Genomic DNA, 15,563 nt, shown 5'->3' with positions numbered 1-15,563 from the left:
GGCATCCCACCTCCTTCCCAAGAAATTCATGGCCTCCACTGATTGAACCAGAATCTTTGCTTTACCATTTCCTAATACAATTCTTCCCAACAGTATCAATTACATGGGGGAAAGATGGACAATCACTGCCCAAACTTAATTAAAACCCAGTTGTTAAGGCTTCCCTTACAAGAGCAATCAACAAAATGTTAGGACACAGAACACTCTGTGTAGCTGTTTTAATGTTTTCAATTAAAACTCACAGTGCAAAAAAAAACCCAAGAAGTGCTAAGTGTCACGGGGCTGCCAAGGTGGTTAAGATTCAGTCCCTGTCCTCAAAGATCTTCCAGCTTACATTGCTTGTGAGCTGGAGGTGAAAGGAAGTACTGAGATGATATTCATGTTCTCACTCATTACACTTCTAACTAAAGAGAAACAGAATGCACCCTCACAGCTCCAGCTCCCCAAAACCACACTCCTGCATACTAGTTGTGTGACAGTGAGCAAATCATCTGACTTCTGAACCTTACGTGAAATAAAAGGATGAGACTACTACTACCTAACTCACTTGACTGCTGTAAAAATTAGATAATGTGTGAAAATTATTCTGATATGTAAATGGTGGTTGCTATTATTTCTATTAATGATATGTAAATAAGAAATGACTGTACTTACAAACGATAAATGCTGGAGAGGGTGTGGAGAAAAGGGAATCACACTGTTGGTAGAAGTATAGACTGGTGCAGCCACTGTGGAGGACAGTATGGAGGTTCCTTCAAAAACTAAAAATAGATTTACCATGTGATCCAGCAATCCCACTTCTGGGCATATACCCAGAGAAAAATATAATTCAAAAAGACACATATGCCCCAATGTTCACAGCAGCACTGTTTAGAATGGCCAAGACATGGAAGTGACCCAAGCGTCCATCAACAGATGACTGGATAGGGAAGATGTGGTGTATACACACACACGTGCGTGCGCGTACATGCACACAATGGAATATTACTCAGCCATAAAAAATAATGAAATAATGCCATTTGCAGCAACATGGATAGATCTGGAGATCATCATTGTAAGTGAAGTGGACCAGAAAGAGAAAGAAAAATGACATATGGTATCACTTATATGTGGAATCTAAAAAAAAAAAAAAAAGACACAGGAGAACTACTTATTATTTATAACTTAGATGACTGATTTCTTGAACATGGGTAAGCATACCTGACTGTCCTTTATTGACTGGATTACTGCATGATACTTATTTTGTGGTTGGCTTTATTCCTTTGATAACTACATAAGTCTAAAAAGCTAAAGCTCTAAACTGTTCTTAGAAACAATGATCAGTACATATATGTAAAAGTAAAAGAAATATGTGCAATATATTGTATATATGTATTTACGTGCAATATATTGTATATGTGCAGTTAAATTGTCACAATTCTACCCAATAAAAGTGAAACCTGGAAAAAAAAAATGACTGCACTGATTCCAAAAGAAGACAAATAGAACAGAGAATATGTCTTTCACAAGTAGAAACTGGAAATCAAAATTCATTTCACCAGCTACACTATTTCCTTAACAGTTAATTCCAAAACAAAACAAAATGAAACAACCAAAGAGCAAATGGAATTACTGGTGAAATGCAAAATGGTACAATGCAGCCACTTGGGAAAACACTTTCGGGTTTCTCAAAAAGTTAAAATTACCATAGAATCCAGCAATCCAACTCCTAAGTATTTACCCAAGAGAAACAAAAACTTATGTTCATAAAAGACCTGAACATAAATGTTTAGAACTTTATTCATAATCATCAAAACAGGAAAGGAAACAACCCAAATGTCCATAAACTGGTAAACAAATTTTTAAAAAATCATGGAACATACAGTGGAATGCTACTCAGCAATAAAAGGGAATTATAGATACATACAACATGGATGACTCTCAAATTACAATAAGTGAAAGACAGCAGATACAAAGGCATAAAAATTGTATGGTTCCATTTTATAGGACATAGAAAAGGTAAAAACTAGACAGAAAAAAAAATTAGAGGGACAAAACCCAGTATAGTAGTTGCCAGGGGCTGCTAAATGAGGGGAAAGGGGCATGAGGGAACTTCTGGGGATGACAGAAATAATGCACATCTTGATTGGTGTGATTACAAATGTACACATTTGTCAAAACTCATAGAACAGTACTCTTAAAAAGAGTAAATTTTATTGTGTGTAAATTATAGCTCAAAAAACCTAGCTAAAAAAGAAACTACTCCATTTACAGATCTGGGGGAAAAAAGGAATACTTAATTATTACAATATTTATGCTCTATTTGGTTCAGTATTTGTTTAAGAAATTTTAACTAAACTGCCTAACAACTGCTGGGTTAAACCTCTCTGTGGAGGTTTTACCAGAGATGCCATGTTTTCAGAGAAAGCATTCTCTCTCTTCAATCAGTATTAGAGAAGACTGTTACTAACATCAGAAGGCAGGGTGCTTCTCTTTTCTGAAGAATCAGTATTATTTTGACAGTGCTCACTCCAGTAGTCACCATTACTTGACTTTAATTCATCATCATCTACTCCCTTTCTTCTGTTCTCCTCATATACCAAAACATCAAAAAAGGCAACCTACAGTTCTGGCCTACAAATATATCTAAGAAACCAGCACACCAAAATTCCTTCTTTGGAGTTTCAAAGGCAAATTACTCAGTAGCAAATCACTCCGCCTTTTTACATGAAAAAAATTAAAAATGTTCACTATGTGTCAAAACCAAAAGTCAGCAGCTATAAATTACTAGAATCATATAAAATTTTAAAACTATTCACCCAGGGTAAAGAAGACACTCCATGGCTGAGAGTCAATTAAATGCATTTGCAAAAGGTGAAGAGAAAACAGATTTATTTAAAATTAAGAATTTCAAGTTATTCTGAAATTCTGTCAAGACAGAAGCACCAAGAAAAAAAGAAACCACACAAAATATTTTTTCACCTATGTCTGGATTTATATGATGAATCTGATCTTAAAAGTACACATGAAAAAAAAGTACACATCAAATTTCTTAAGTTGAACTGCATCTTAAATCACTGAGGAGCTACCCCAAAGTAACTTTTAAATACAATACACTGACCATATACCCTCAGAATAAAGACAAAACACAAACAAATAAAACACACACACACACACACACACACACACACACACACACACACACACACACACACACAAACTGCAAACAGGTTTACTAACTGAACTCCGGGTGGTAGGAATTTCACAGTAACATAGGTCAGTAATTCTGGAGCTATTTCCTGTATATTCTAGGATTGGGCAAATAAGTTAATATATTGTGGGTTATGTGAGTTGGATTGACAATCCCTAGGTAAGACAAAGGACTTACAAATACAAAAAGGATAAAGGCTAAATTAGTATGAACATATAGTTTTGTTTTGGTTTTTGTTTGGTTTTTTTTGGAGGGTAGGTAATCAGGTTTATTTATTTACTTATTTTTTAATGGAGGTACTGGGAATTGATCCCAGTACCTAAGTATACACTCTACCACTGAGCTATATACCCTCCCCATCTTGAACATAGAATTTTGAAACTGAGTTCCCTTACGGAGTTTATGATTAATCTCTCTATACAAAACTGTACTCCTTTCTTATCCCCTCTGACCTCAATCCTAACTGAACACTAATCAACTAGATTCAGATGACTAAAATTGCTGTTACCGATAACATCATTAATGTACTAAAGTTGCTATTATAGACATCATCATTAACATACATACTCAGGTTATTACTCCAGGGCAAGATGAGCTAACAGATCCCCAAGCCATGAACCACTTTGGCCAGAGAATCATAAACCAGAGACATCCTGACTTCCAAAACTACGATTAAGAAGTGTCACCGAAATGTCACAAGAAGATGATTAGCCACAGCTTCTTTGTTCTTCCCCTTTTTAAAAAAAAACCCTAACTCAAAGACCAAGTGGGATTGGATCTGAGGATTGTCTCACTCCCTTGCTTGGCACCCCGCAGTAAATCCTTACTTTACTGCAAACTCCTACTGTCAGAGTCTGGCTTTCTGTGCTGCAGGCACAGGAGCCCCTGGCTCAGTTTCAGTTTTTATTATATGTAGATTAAAAAAAGAAATAAATTTAGATATATATGTGTGTTTGTGTGTGTGTGTGTGTGTGTGTGTGTGTGTGTATATATATATATATATACACACACATGTACATATCTATATACACATTTCTTAGCTCTGCCCATTAAGAGGATCTAGAAGCAATGACATCCCATAGCAATGAGCAAACACAGCAGCCAGATCTTGATTTCAAAGTAATTTTCTCCACTAACAAGAATTAGGAGAGAAGTATCTTGGAGAAATGGCTGATTCCAAAGGTCACATAGGAAGACAAGGCAGGATATATTTTTTTGTGCCAGAAAGTAAGGAAGTGGGTCAAGAATGTTGGAACTTGTCAAAAGCTAGCTTGAAGGGGTTCCCATTGGCCAAATCTGGGACAATGTGAACACCACAATAAATAATAATGGTAACAATGGTGGGGGAGGGTGTAGCTCAGTGGTAGAATGCATGCCTAGCATGCACAAGGTTCTGGGTTCAATCCCCATTACCTCCATTAAAATAAAAATAAAACTAGTAACTCCCCCCACTCCAAAAGAATGATGGTAACATTATAACCTACTGAATAAAATAAGAATCCATATTAATATATATAAATAAGGGTAAGGAAATTCTGCAGCAGAGTAGTAACTAATAAGCAAAGAAGAACTGATAGATCACAGTACAACTCTCATAGTAATAACTGACTCAGGCAAACATCATCAACAGATGCTACAACTAGTAGGTAAAAGTTTGACAAAAACTAGATATTTACATCAACTCAGTATCTCCCATAACATTACTAATTTAAAAAGAAAATATTAAAACTCTAGTGGAAAAACCTGACAGACCACCCCAAACAAGTGATCAAAGTTAACATCACCAGGACTGAACAAATGGACATTGTGTGCCTCCTGATAGAATGCAATGAGGACATGATACCACTTTGTGATATTTCTGTCAAAATGCACAATCTGAATCTATTTATAAGGAAGACAAATTCAAACTGAGGGATATACTACAAAATAAATGGCCTATACCATTCAAAACAGACAAGGTTATGAAAGATTGAAGCATTCTTCCAAACTGAGACTAAAGACTGGATAACTAAATTAAACATGTGATCCTGGACTGGATCCTAGACTAGAAAAAAAATTTTTTTCCCTATAAAGAACATTACTGGAACAAATGGCAAAATTTGAATAAAGTCAGTATATTAGATAATAATATTATACCAAGTCTGTATTTCCTGATTTTGATAAATATATTGTTGTGGTTACATAAGAGAATGTCCTAGTTTATTGGAAATATACAGTAAGTTATTTAGGGTAAAGAGGTATCACATCTGTAACTTACTCTAAAATAGTTAAGAAAAGTAATATGCATATATAAAGAGAAAAAACATAGAAAATAAAGTGAAATGTTGACATTTGGGGAATCAAGGTAAATGTATGCGCATACAGGAATTTTAACAATACTTTTGAAACTTTTTCCTAAATTTGAAACTGTGTCAAAATACAGAAGTTTGGAAAAAAAAAGAAAAAGGAGTAAAAAAAAAAAAAATGTTTTTTTCAATAATGCAAATCACCATCCTTGAATATGTTTGTTTTTCTAACATAGTGTCATGCAATATATTTAAGAGATGAGTATAGTTTAAACCACTTAGCCAGACCAACCTACCAAGGGGAAATTAAGGAGGAGCTTATGAAAACTAGAATTGCTGAGTTCTAAGCAACTCTAAGCAGCTAGTGAATGAATGCCTGAGGAGCTAAGACCATCATCACCTTTTCCCCCATCTCTCCCTCACCACTCAGAACCTTCCTCTCCTAAGCCACCTCTACCTTTAATCTCAGCCATAAAGATCTTGCTTTCTGCCTGCCTCCTCCCCAGAAGGTTGACTCTACTTCTCTAGAAGGAAACAAAATGAAAGACATAATCACTTTCTCAATATTAAAGACAAAAAAAACTGCCACATTTTTGGTGGAGAAAAATGTCACTGGTATTTCAGCTTTTACTGAAGGGAGGAGAGGATGGGTAGTGGTAAGGAGACAGTAACTAGCCAAAAACTGTATGTGAATTGGAGGAAACAGTGATTTTGATTAGTGTTGCTCTAGAGTTATAAGGTAAAAATGAATAAATCCGTGCTGTTTGAATGTCTGTTCTTATGCAGCTTTGAAAAATTAAAAGCAGACAGAACCTCTGCATAGAGATGGCTAAGTTCGCAAAGGAATAAGGGAAACATCTGTAAGAGTGGAAAAGGTCAAAGTAGTGTATCAAGGGAGCTATGCTATGCCTGGCATTAACATTTCACTTGAGCTGCTGGAGAGGTCAGATTACATTACATATTTGTCGCCATCAGTTAATTTAATAGAAAGGTTTAGCCAACTCCAAAGTTATCAATTCAGACAGAAGATACCTAGCTCTGAATTATTTGGAATTTTACTTTGATTTCTGCATTTAATTACAGCAATACAAAATAGAGGGGCAGGGAAGAAGGTATAGCTCAAGTAGAAGAGCACCTGCTTAGCACGCACGAGTTTCTGGGTTCAATCCCCAGTACCTCCTCTAAAAATAAATAAATAAACCTAATTACCTCCCCCCCACCAAAAAACACAAAAACAAAATAGAGGGGCAGAATCATATTTTAAAGAGCTACATTCCAAAGTAAAGGTTCACTGCATAGTCCATATACTATATTTGATGATCCATATTTGACAGCTCCTCACAGAGCCATGCAAAATTAGCACAGACATTTCTTGGGCTTTTGATGTTCATTGCCATCATCTGCTTCACTGCTAAAATCAGGAAACATATGGGATGAATTGGTAAAGGCTGCTGAGAATTTCTGCTGCCTTTTTGTTTTGTTTTGTTTAATTCATCACTAAGGCCAATTCAGGATACCTCTGAACAAGACCAAGACCTAATACAGCAGTCTTTAAATTATATCCATTCCTAGGACACTTTTTAATAAGAAAAATGTCAGGAAAAAAAAGTTGTTGAAGAAAGATGATGGGAAATCTAGTATCTTCAGGGAGCACTGGGATTCTTTGGAACACATGTCTAAAAACCTCTAATCTAGTTAGTAAAAAGCAGCCATGTGACAGAGAGTAAAAAACAGTGGGTTTTGGACTCATATCTCAATGTACAATGAATGAAATCAATATCAGGATTGAGTGTGAATAGTGTATCTGCTACTGATTAACTGTGTGACCTAGGGGAATTAATTTAACTTCTCTGAGCCTTATTTCTTCATCTGTAAAACAGAGATGCTAACTCCCTCTCAAGGCTGTTCTAAGATGAAATATGTTAAAAGTGCCCAGTAGAAAATCTAAGCGAAGATTTAAAAAAAAAAAAAAAGAATTCAACTGGATTGACAGATTCCGTTGACATATCTGCTATAGACTCATTTCACAAGTTTAATTTACGATACCCGAGCCAGCCCTATAATTTCAGATAGCCTGAAGGCCTTTGAGGGGCCAGAGACAGAAACCAGAGACAAAGGCAAAAGCTACTTAACCAGAGACAGGCTCTGTCACGTGTACATATACTAGCTCATATTACACACGGGTCCAGTCAGTACAGCACTAGTGAGGCCCCTCTTCTTTGTAATCTCACTAAAACAGAAACAATAACTAGGGGAAAGAGTCTCCCTCATTAGCCTTCAAACTTCCAAATTTAAGTGATCACTTTCTATAACATGAGGTTCAAAACAATACTCGAAAACTAAGGACTGAGGATAAAACCAGCAGGTGAGAAGTCTTACTTTCCCACTTCTTTCCTCCTGTTTTCCTTACCCTGGAAGAGGTATGAACTTGGTGAAATAATTTATCTTTATCCTAGTGCTGCATTTATTCACTGTACGCTATCATTTAAACCATCCTTTCTGTCTAAAAGCTTTCATTAAATTCAAATAACTGATGATAAAGTTTGGATTTGCATATCCCACACAACAGGCTTAATACTCAAGAACAAGCTTAAAGTCAATTTCTCTGTGTATTTTAAAAATTTATCTGTATGTATGGAAGCCAAAAGGTTACAAGCCAGCATAGATGTACTCAAAAGTCTGAGATGAAGATAAAAACTCATTGCAAGTGCCCAAGACATGATTCAATTAAATAAGTCCCAATTCTCGAAATCAAAGTCAACAATCTTCAAAACAACCAAAATCAAAGGATAACTCTGTTCCTAATAGGAAAACTTACACCCAATTCTATACAAAAAACCTTCAGCTCATTTCACTGAACTTTGCCTTGAGGCGGGGGTGGGGGGACAAACAGAACATGGGGCAACAAAGGTTCTGAACATCCTCCCCTCAAAAAGGCTAGAAACAAACAGTTCTGTAGTACAGCAGTATTTAGATATCTTATCTGAACTAACCCTTCCCTTATTTTATTTTTTAGGGGGGGGTGCTACATTTGTTTGTTTGTTTATTTATTTTAAATGGAGATACTGGGTATTGAACCCAGGACCTCATGCATGCTAAGCACACACTCTATCACTGAGCTATACCCTCTGCTCCCCATCCCCTTATTTCAAATAAGTTAACTTAAGGTTAAGAACTCAGGCTCTGCAGTCACAAAAGATCTAGTTTTTAATCTGGGCTTGGTCATTTATTAGGTCTATGACATCTGAGTCAATTTCCTAATTTGTAAAATGAGGATATACACCTACCTAAAAGAGTGGAGGATTAAAAGGCTAAAGGTAACTATAATGCTTGGCATGGTATCTGGCCCAAAATAAACATTCAGTATTAGTCATTATTATTATTAGGCAGGAGTTACCTACATTTATAGATTAAACAAACAAACTACTGAGTCTCAGGGGTTGAATTAACTTCCCAGTAGAACAGGCCTCAAACCCAAAGTCTGCCTCCAAATTCTGCTTTTTCCATTATGCCAAACAACCTGCCTCATGTACATCCTTACCTTTTTAAACAGGCTACTAACTGCAATTTAATTAGTCTTGAGTGTGGTCACAGATTACAGGTGTTTTTAATCTTACTCTGCTTTTTTTTTTTCTTATCCAATAGTTTTGGGGTGAAAATGAATAAATATATCAGTGTGGCATAGTAGGTAAGGACCACAGGAAAGGGTGAGACCCTATCTTTGCCAGTATGCTTACGTGGGGTAGCCCCTCTCCTCTCTGATTTGTTGCTTTTAAATCTGCTATGAGTTGGGCTCAAATACTTTGTTAGGGTACATGCAGAATATGAGTAAGCTTTGAGAGAAAGTTTGAGGAGTTATCCTGTTAACAAAGTATGCAAGCTTCGATCATAGTCACGGTCCCAGCAAGAAAGATAGCATACTCCAGTAAGGACAAATGAAGGAGGGTTTAATAAGGCGACTACAAAGAAGGGTGTGCCAGGGTATAAGATAATCATAAAGGATAGTTGTAGTATCCAGAGGAACAAAGGAAATACAAACTTTCCAAACATAGAAGGAGCAAGTCATGTAGAAAGGACCACCTTTAGAGGAACAGCAATCTTCAATCAAGGGACACAGTGAGCCAGAGACAACACCCATAGGAAAGGAGCAGGGTAATTAAATTCTGTAATCTCAGATGGGAAGGAACCCCTTTGATATAGTCTATGTAAGTCAGCTTCCCAGGCCATAGAACAAGGTGGGAAAGGATGGAGTGGACCTAGAGAAGAAAATGGAAGGCAGCTAATTCAACCTCAGAGAAGTCATTCCAGGTGTACTTTCACATCTCTTTGTCATCCTAATGGGTTAAGTGCCAGATAAGGAAAGAGTTACTGAACATGACAATTCTCATCCCTTTTGGATAGTAATGCTCAGGGCTTATCTACCATAAAATATTTGTGCGTGGGTTTTTCACTAATAAGTATGGTCATTTATCATTCCATTTATAACTATTCAGAATTATTTGATGGTCCAAGGATTTATATACCTTTCTCCATACTTATGGACTTCTCACTTCCCTTGCTACACAAAATAAAAATCACAATAATGCAGATACTATCATAACCCTCAAAGAGCTTATACTTAGGAGTTTACATTCTTAGATAACTAAGAAGGCAGAATGAGTGCCACCAGAAAGGAAAGAGCTATTGTGCTATGAAAAGTTCTAGAACAGGCTTCCTTGCCATCTGGCCCCTGCCAGGCACAACTCCAGCCAGAACTCAACAAGGTATCCAAGCTTCAATCACGTTCCCTGCAGGTACAGATTTGGAGAACTACTCACCAAGCCCTCGAAGGCATCCCAGTTTCCACTCTACACCCTCAGCCAACAAGGTCTACGCCTCATCCTCCTGGTAAAAGCCCCTCTCCTTCTCAGGCCTGGTTCAAATGTCACCTCCTTACCTAAACCTTACTTGGACTCTCAAAGAACAATTAGTATGCCTACTCTGCAGTCCCAAAAGCCATTACTTTGAGCACTTAAAGCACTTTACCATTATCCATATATTTGTGCAGTACCCCTACTAAACCGTGAGATTCTAAGTCATCTTTGTATCCTCAGCCACTAACAGCACCCAAAATAGTGTCAACCCCAGTATAACTTCTCTACATATATTAACATATACATTATATTAATATATTCATATCAATCATCACAATAAAACTGCAAATGAAATAGAACTCTCATCATCTCAATAGATGAGAAAAATAAAGTGAACAGGAAGGTTAAATAACATGCCAGAAGTCTCAAAGATAGTAAGCACTGGACCCCAAGATTTCAACCTAGGCACAACTCCAGAACTGAATTTCAACAGACCTCATGGGTTGAGGAGAAGGTCCCACAAGGCCAATGGTCTCCACTCCAGGGAGTATAGTTATTATTCACACACCGGGGTGTGGGAAAACAATACTGGGAACTTCTACTTGTATTTGTTTTAACTCATCCTTTGGTAAAATGTCTATCTTTGCACTTGTTATAAAATGTATATAATAGACAGTACAGTCAACACTGTAACTATAATTTAAAACAAACATTCAGATAATGTGTGTGCATATTTACTGACAGAAAGAACACTAAAACCATTTGAGGCCACTGCTCTAGACTACTTCCCCTGGGGACTCTAAGCTCCTGCGTTCTCTCTGCCTAGCACTTCAGCCAATCAAGATGGTAGGTAAGCTTCTAGAGGCCAGAGCCTGCTCTTATGCATCTTTGGAAGCCCTACATCAGCACATGGCCTGGTGCTTAGTAGATGGTCAATGTTGGCTCTAACTATATCATGAGAATCTCACTGAAAAAGTCCTCTCAACATTTTAATGTAACTTACTGTAATGCTTCCAGGTTAAGAGCAGAAGTATAATAAGAACATTGCCTAGGTATGTAATATAGAATTCTCTTAGGAATACTACCAATCAATCAATAAACAAACAAATCTTAGTTACAGTACAGAACCAAAAACTGTACTTTAGGGCCTATTTTAAACTGAAAACTGCACAGAAGAGATTTGGACATTAAAAAATTTAAGTTCAATAAAAGGTCCTTTCACTATACAGATGACGTACCTTTGTCAGACCTAAAGGGTCATCTCTGTCTGCCCCTCTTTAGTAAGAAGCTCCAAAAGGAATGGATCAAACTACCAAAAGCAGCAACTGCAGACTTGACTATGAAGAGGCATTAGCTGGAAGCATCTACTTTCCATTTCTTCAATCCAACATTTAATGGGTGCCAAACAAAAAAGAGAGGCTGGGTAAAGCCTCCCTTTTATATGCTGAAGAACGTGGGCTCTGAGGTTAGATCCAATAGGGATCCTTCTGTTCTTCAGTTTCATTCTCTGCAAAATGGGCATACGTATTAACTACTTAACTCTTACCTACATTGTCACCAGGATTAAATGAGAGAAAACTTAAAAAATGGATTTATCTGTTTTTCCATTCACCAATGTCTCTCCCTCCCCTCCCCCCCAACTAAATTCAAAGCTTGGAGTTTGGTCTATCTAGTTTGTTGCTATATTACCTGGGCCAAAATAGTACTTTTTACTTAATAGATGATTTAATAAATATTAACTGAATAGAATGCAAAATGTCTGCTGCTCAAAAAATGTTGGCTATCATTGCTATTGTGACGAGAAACAATTAAAATCTTATCGTTGTTATTAAGACACCCACCACTCCCCCAAGGATCTCACAATTCTAGTAGGAACAGAAGACAAATGCTGAAAAGGAGAAATGTAGGTAAGAAAAACTATCGGATCATAAAACAGGACTAACCGAAGGCAAAATTAAAATCTTAAACAAATTCGAGCTTTTCCGAGTGAGGTTCACCCTAGGACGAGATTTTTTAGCGATTACAATAATGGCAGTTTTCTCGCTTGTGTATATACCAGAGTCCGCGCCAAGCCTTCTATTTGGCCTCACAAAACCCAGAACCAGGATGGAGAGATGCTGGAGATGCTCTTCACACCCTCATTTTGCAGAATGGGGAAATGGGGCTCGGAGAGACCCAAGGTCACAGCCTGTAAATGAGGGAGCCAAGATGTGAACCCAGGCAGTCCGACCCCTGAGCCTCCAATCAACAGGCCCGTCAGAGTGGCCATCCTCACCTCCTCCACCAGACGCCACACACCTCTCGAAATTGGGCGTGTGTAATGTTTCCCCAGGAGCCGGACTTAGTAGCCCCGGCGCCAGGAGAACAAAACAATCCTTGTCCGCGGGCAAGTTCTGTGGACGCCAGCCCGGCGAGGACTCCGAGGCCGCAGTCCCCGCAATATCGCTCACACCTTGAGCTCCGAGCCCTCCAGAGGTGCAGCAAGCGCTGGGGAGGCCTCGGGAGCACGGGAAGGCCCAGCCCGCCGCGTGACCTTGGATTCGCCGCCCTTCTTGGGGCCTCAGTTTACCACCCCGGCCTCGCGCTGGGGGCCTCTCGGGAGCTCGCGCCTGTGGAGCTACAGGCCCCTCACACGCCCCCCTCAGCTGCCCGCCTTCCCGCCCCGCTTACGCTGGAAGGCGGCCGCTCCAGGGACGCCCACCATCGCCGAGTGCCGCAGCCGCGCGCCTGTGCCTCCACCCGCGGCCCGGGTTCCTCGCCGGCGCCGCCGCGGGACCTGTAGCCGCCAAGCTCGCCAACCTCAGGGCCGCCGCAGCTGCCGCAGCCACCGCCACCGCTAGGCCGCGCGCCGCGCCGCCCCGCCCCCCAGTTGGCCCCGCCCGCCGGGCACGCCCCCGCCGCGCGCTCTCTCCCGCACGACCGACGCACGCGGAAGGGCCCCAAGACCAGCTCCCGCTAAACCCCGCCCACTGACCTGCCCCGCCCCTTCCGCGCGAACCTACCACCCTATCCTGGCCCATCCTGCTTCTCAGTCCCGCCCCTCCGGCGTCACGCGCGCTCGTCACGTACACGGCCCATTCTAGGCGCAGGGCTTCCAGCTGTGGCCAGGGCAGCGGCCAAGGCCCAGAGGCGGAGCCCTAGTGGGCGGAGCTTAGAGGGAGGGGACAACGCCTTACCTGAGTTCTCCAGGTTATCTGGTCGCCTTTGCGCATGTCATTGGGCAAGTCACTTCCACTTTTTGGCCTACAGTGTTACAATTGTCTAAAATGTCATCACCGTAATATTGATAAATCATTATCAATATCATTATTATTATTGGGCTATTTTTATACACTCCATCCAGTCAATCCTCACTTTGAGGGAAAGAGGTATTAGTCTTTTCCCTTTTTTTACACATGCGGAATGATCTTTCCCAACAACCAGCTTGTCCACTGGTTACTGTTAGCAAAAAGCAAAGATGAGATTAGAACCTAGGAACTTCTGACCCAGTACTTTGAGGTACTCCGAACTATTCTGCCTTTCAAAGTCTCAAAACCAGGGATTAAAAAAAAATAGGGATTAAAATTAAAACATAAAACTCCTCTAGGTACAAAGATACCATAAACAATTTTTTTTTAACTTTGCTTGTCTTTGACAAGTAAGACTGGGATACAGTATTTGCAACATATTCAGCAAAGAATCAGTATTCAAGCATTTGCTTTGGCAGCACATATACTAAAATTGGAACAATACAGAGAAGATTAACAAGGCCCCTGCGCAAGGATGACACGCAAATTCGTGGAGTGTTCCATATTAAGAAAAAAAAAAATCAGTATTCAAAATAAATGACTCCTAGAAATCAGTAAGAAAAATAATATAATTTAGTAGAAAAATGGACAGAGAGAATGAATAAACATTACACAGAACAGAAATCTAAATGGCTAAAAAAGATTTTTAAAGGATGCTCAATCTCCCTTATAATCAGGAAAACACCAAGTGAGTTGCCATATTTCATGCATTAGATTGGAAATTCCACCTGTGTGTCTCCATGCTAAAGAAATTCTTGCTTAAGTGCACAAAATGGTGCATAAGAAGGAAGCTTATGTCAAAATTATTTATAAGAACAAAAACTGGAATTGGTTTGAATGCCTTTTGTGGAGAACTAGTGAAATAGACTATAGAAAATAATTTGCAACATTTAAAAAGTAGGTGGATCTACTGTAGTAAGAGAAGGTTGCCAAGACATAATTGTTAACTAAAAAAACAAATTTGAGTTTCATGCTTGATTCTTTTGCTTTACTTCCAAGTTTTGGATAATTGGATAATTTTTCTTAACACCTACACACTATGTACACTCTAAAATTGTGCTAAATCTAAACCCAAATGCTTAGAGCAAGACAAACTGGATATAAATTATGGCTCCATGCTTACCAGCTATATAGACTTGGACAAGTCATTTTACCTTTCTGAGCTTTGGCAAGTGGCTCATTATAGTACCTAGTTCACAAGATGGTTGCATGAAAAGCACAGTACTTGGTACATTTTGAAAATGTTATTATTATATGCACTTTCTTTTTTTGTTAATCTCTTTTCTCACCCAGTATCCTCCTAGCTTCTGCCCTTCATGCCTGGAAGTTGTTAGTACACAGCAGGTGCTCAAAAAATTCTTGTTGATGAATTCTATTATCATTTGAATCCAGTTATATACTGCCTTGCCTTCTCTCAGCACTTAGCTATCTGGGATATAATGACTGTGCAACACTTTTATTTTTATTTTTTAAAATAGCCTTAGACTCTTTTTAAAAAATACTTATTTATTTTACATTGTCTTTTTTGGGGAGGGGAGGAAGGGAACTAGGTTTATTTTTATTTATTTTACTTTTTTTTAATTAATGGCGGTACTGGGGATTGAACCCAGGACCTCGTGCACGCTAAGCACTCACTCTACTTCTGAGCTATACCCTCTCCCCTTGAGCAACACCTTAAATATTTTTATAATGCAGACATTTAAGAAATTCTTGCTGAATTCAGTCTGGAAGGAAGTAAGAAGGGATACTAATTGACATGCCCAAGATCACGTACTATGAAGTGGTTGCCCAGTCAAAGAGGCTGCACATATAATGTTTTGCCACAACACTATGTTCAGGCCAATAAGCATGAATTCATTCATTACATATTTAGTGAGAAACTAGCCTGTTACTCAATGGTTCTCGAAGAAGGCTGCTATCAAAATCATATGAAGCAAGAAACTTATTT

The 15,563-nt window shown here is 38.8% G+C and overlaps 1 protein-coding gene and 1 non-coding gene across 4 annotated transcripts in view; one reads left to right on the top strand and one right to left on the bottom strand.

Annotated features, from left to right (window-relative positions):
* CBFA2T2 (CBFA2/RUNX1 partner transcriptional co-repressor 2) overlaps positions 1-13,186 on the bottom strand; it is a 130,773-nt gene extending 117,587 nt beyond the window's left edge. For 2 of the 3 annotated variants that reach the window (XM_032462117.1, XM_032462118.1), the window contains exon 1: positions 12,999-13,186. In XM_032462117.1, coding sequence (XP_032318008.1) covers positions 12,999-13,032 — 34 coding nt within the window. In that variant the 5' untranslated portion in view covers positions 13,033-13,186. The remainder of the gene's footprint in view (positions 1-12,998) is intronic. The other variant, XM_032462119.1, reaches the window with a different exon arrangement.
* Positions 13,187-14,022: 836 nt separating this feature from the next.
* Positions 14,023-14,125, top strand: LOC116658052. The gene has a single exon (XR_004313255.1). It is a non-coding gene; the product is annotated as a U6 spliceosomal RNA (small nuclear RNA).
* Positions 14,126-15,563: the final 1,438 nt, after the last annotated feature.

This window comes from Camelus ferus, chromosome 19 (assembly GCF_009834535.1).
Source record: "Camelus ferus isolate YT-003-E chromosome 19, BCGSAC_Cfer_1.0, whole genome shotgun sequence".
Classification (NCBI taxonomy): domain Eukaryota; kingdom Metazoa; phylum Chordata; class Mammalia; order Artiodactyla; family Camelidae; genus Camelus; species Camelus ferus.
Note: the sequence above shows the minus strand (reverse complement) of the source record. Positions and strands in the feature narration are given on the sequence as shown.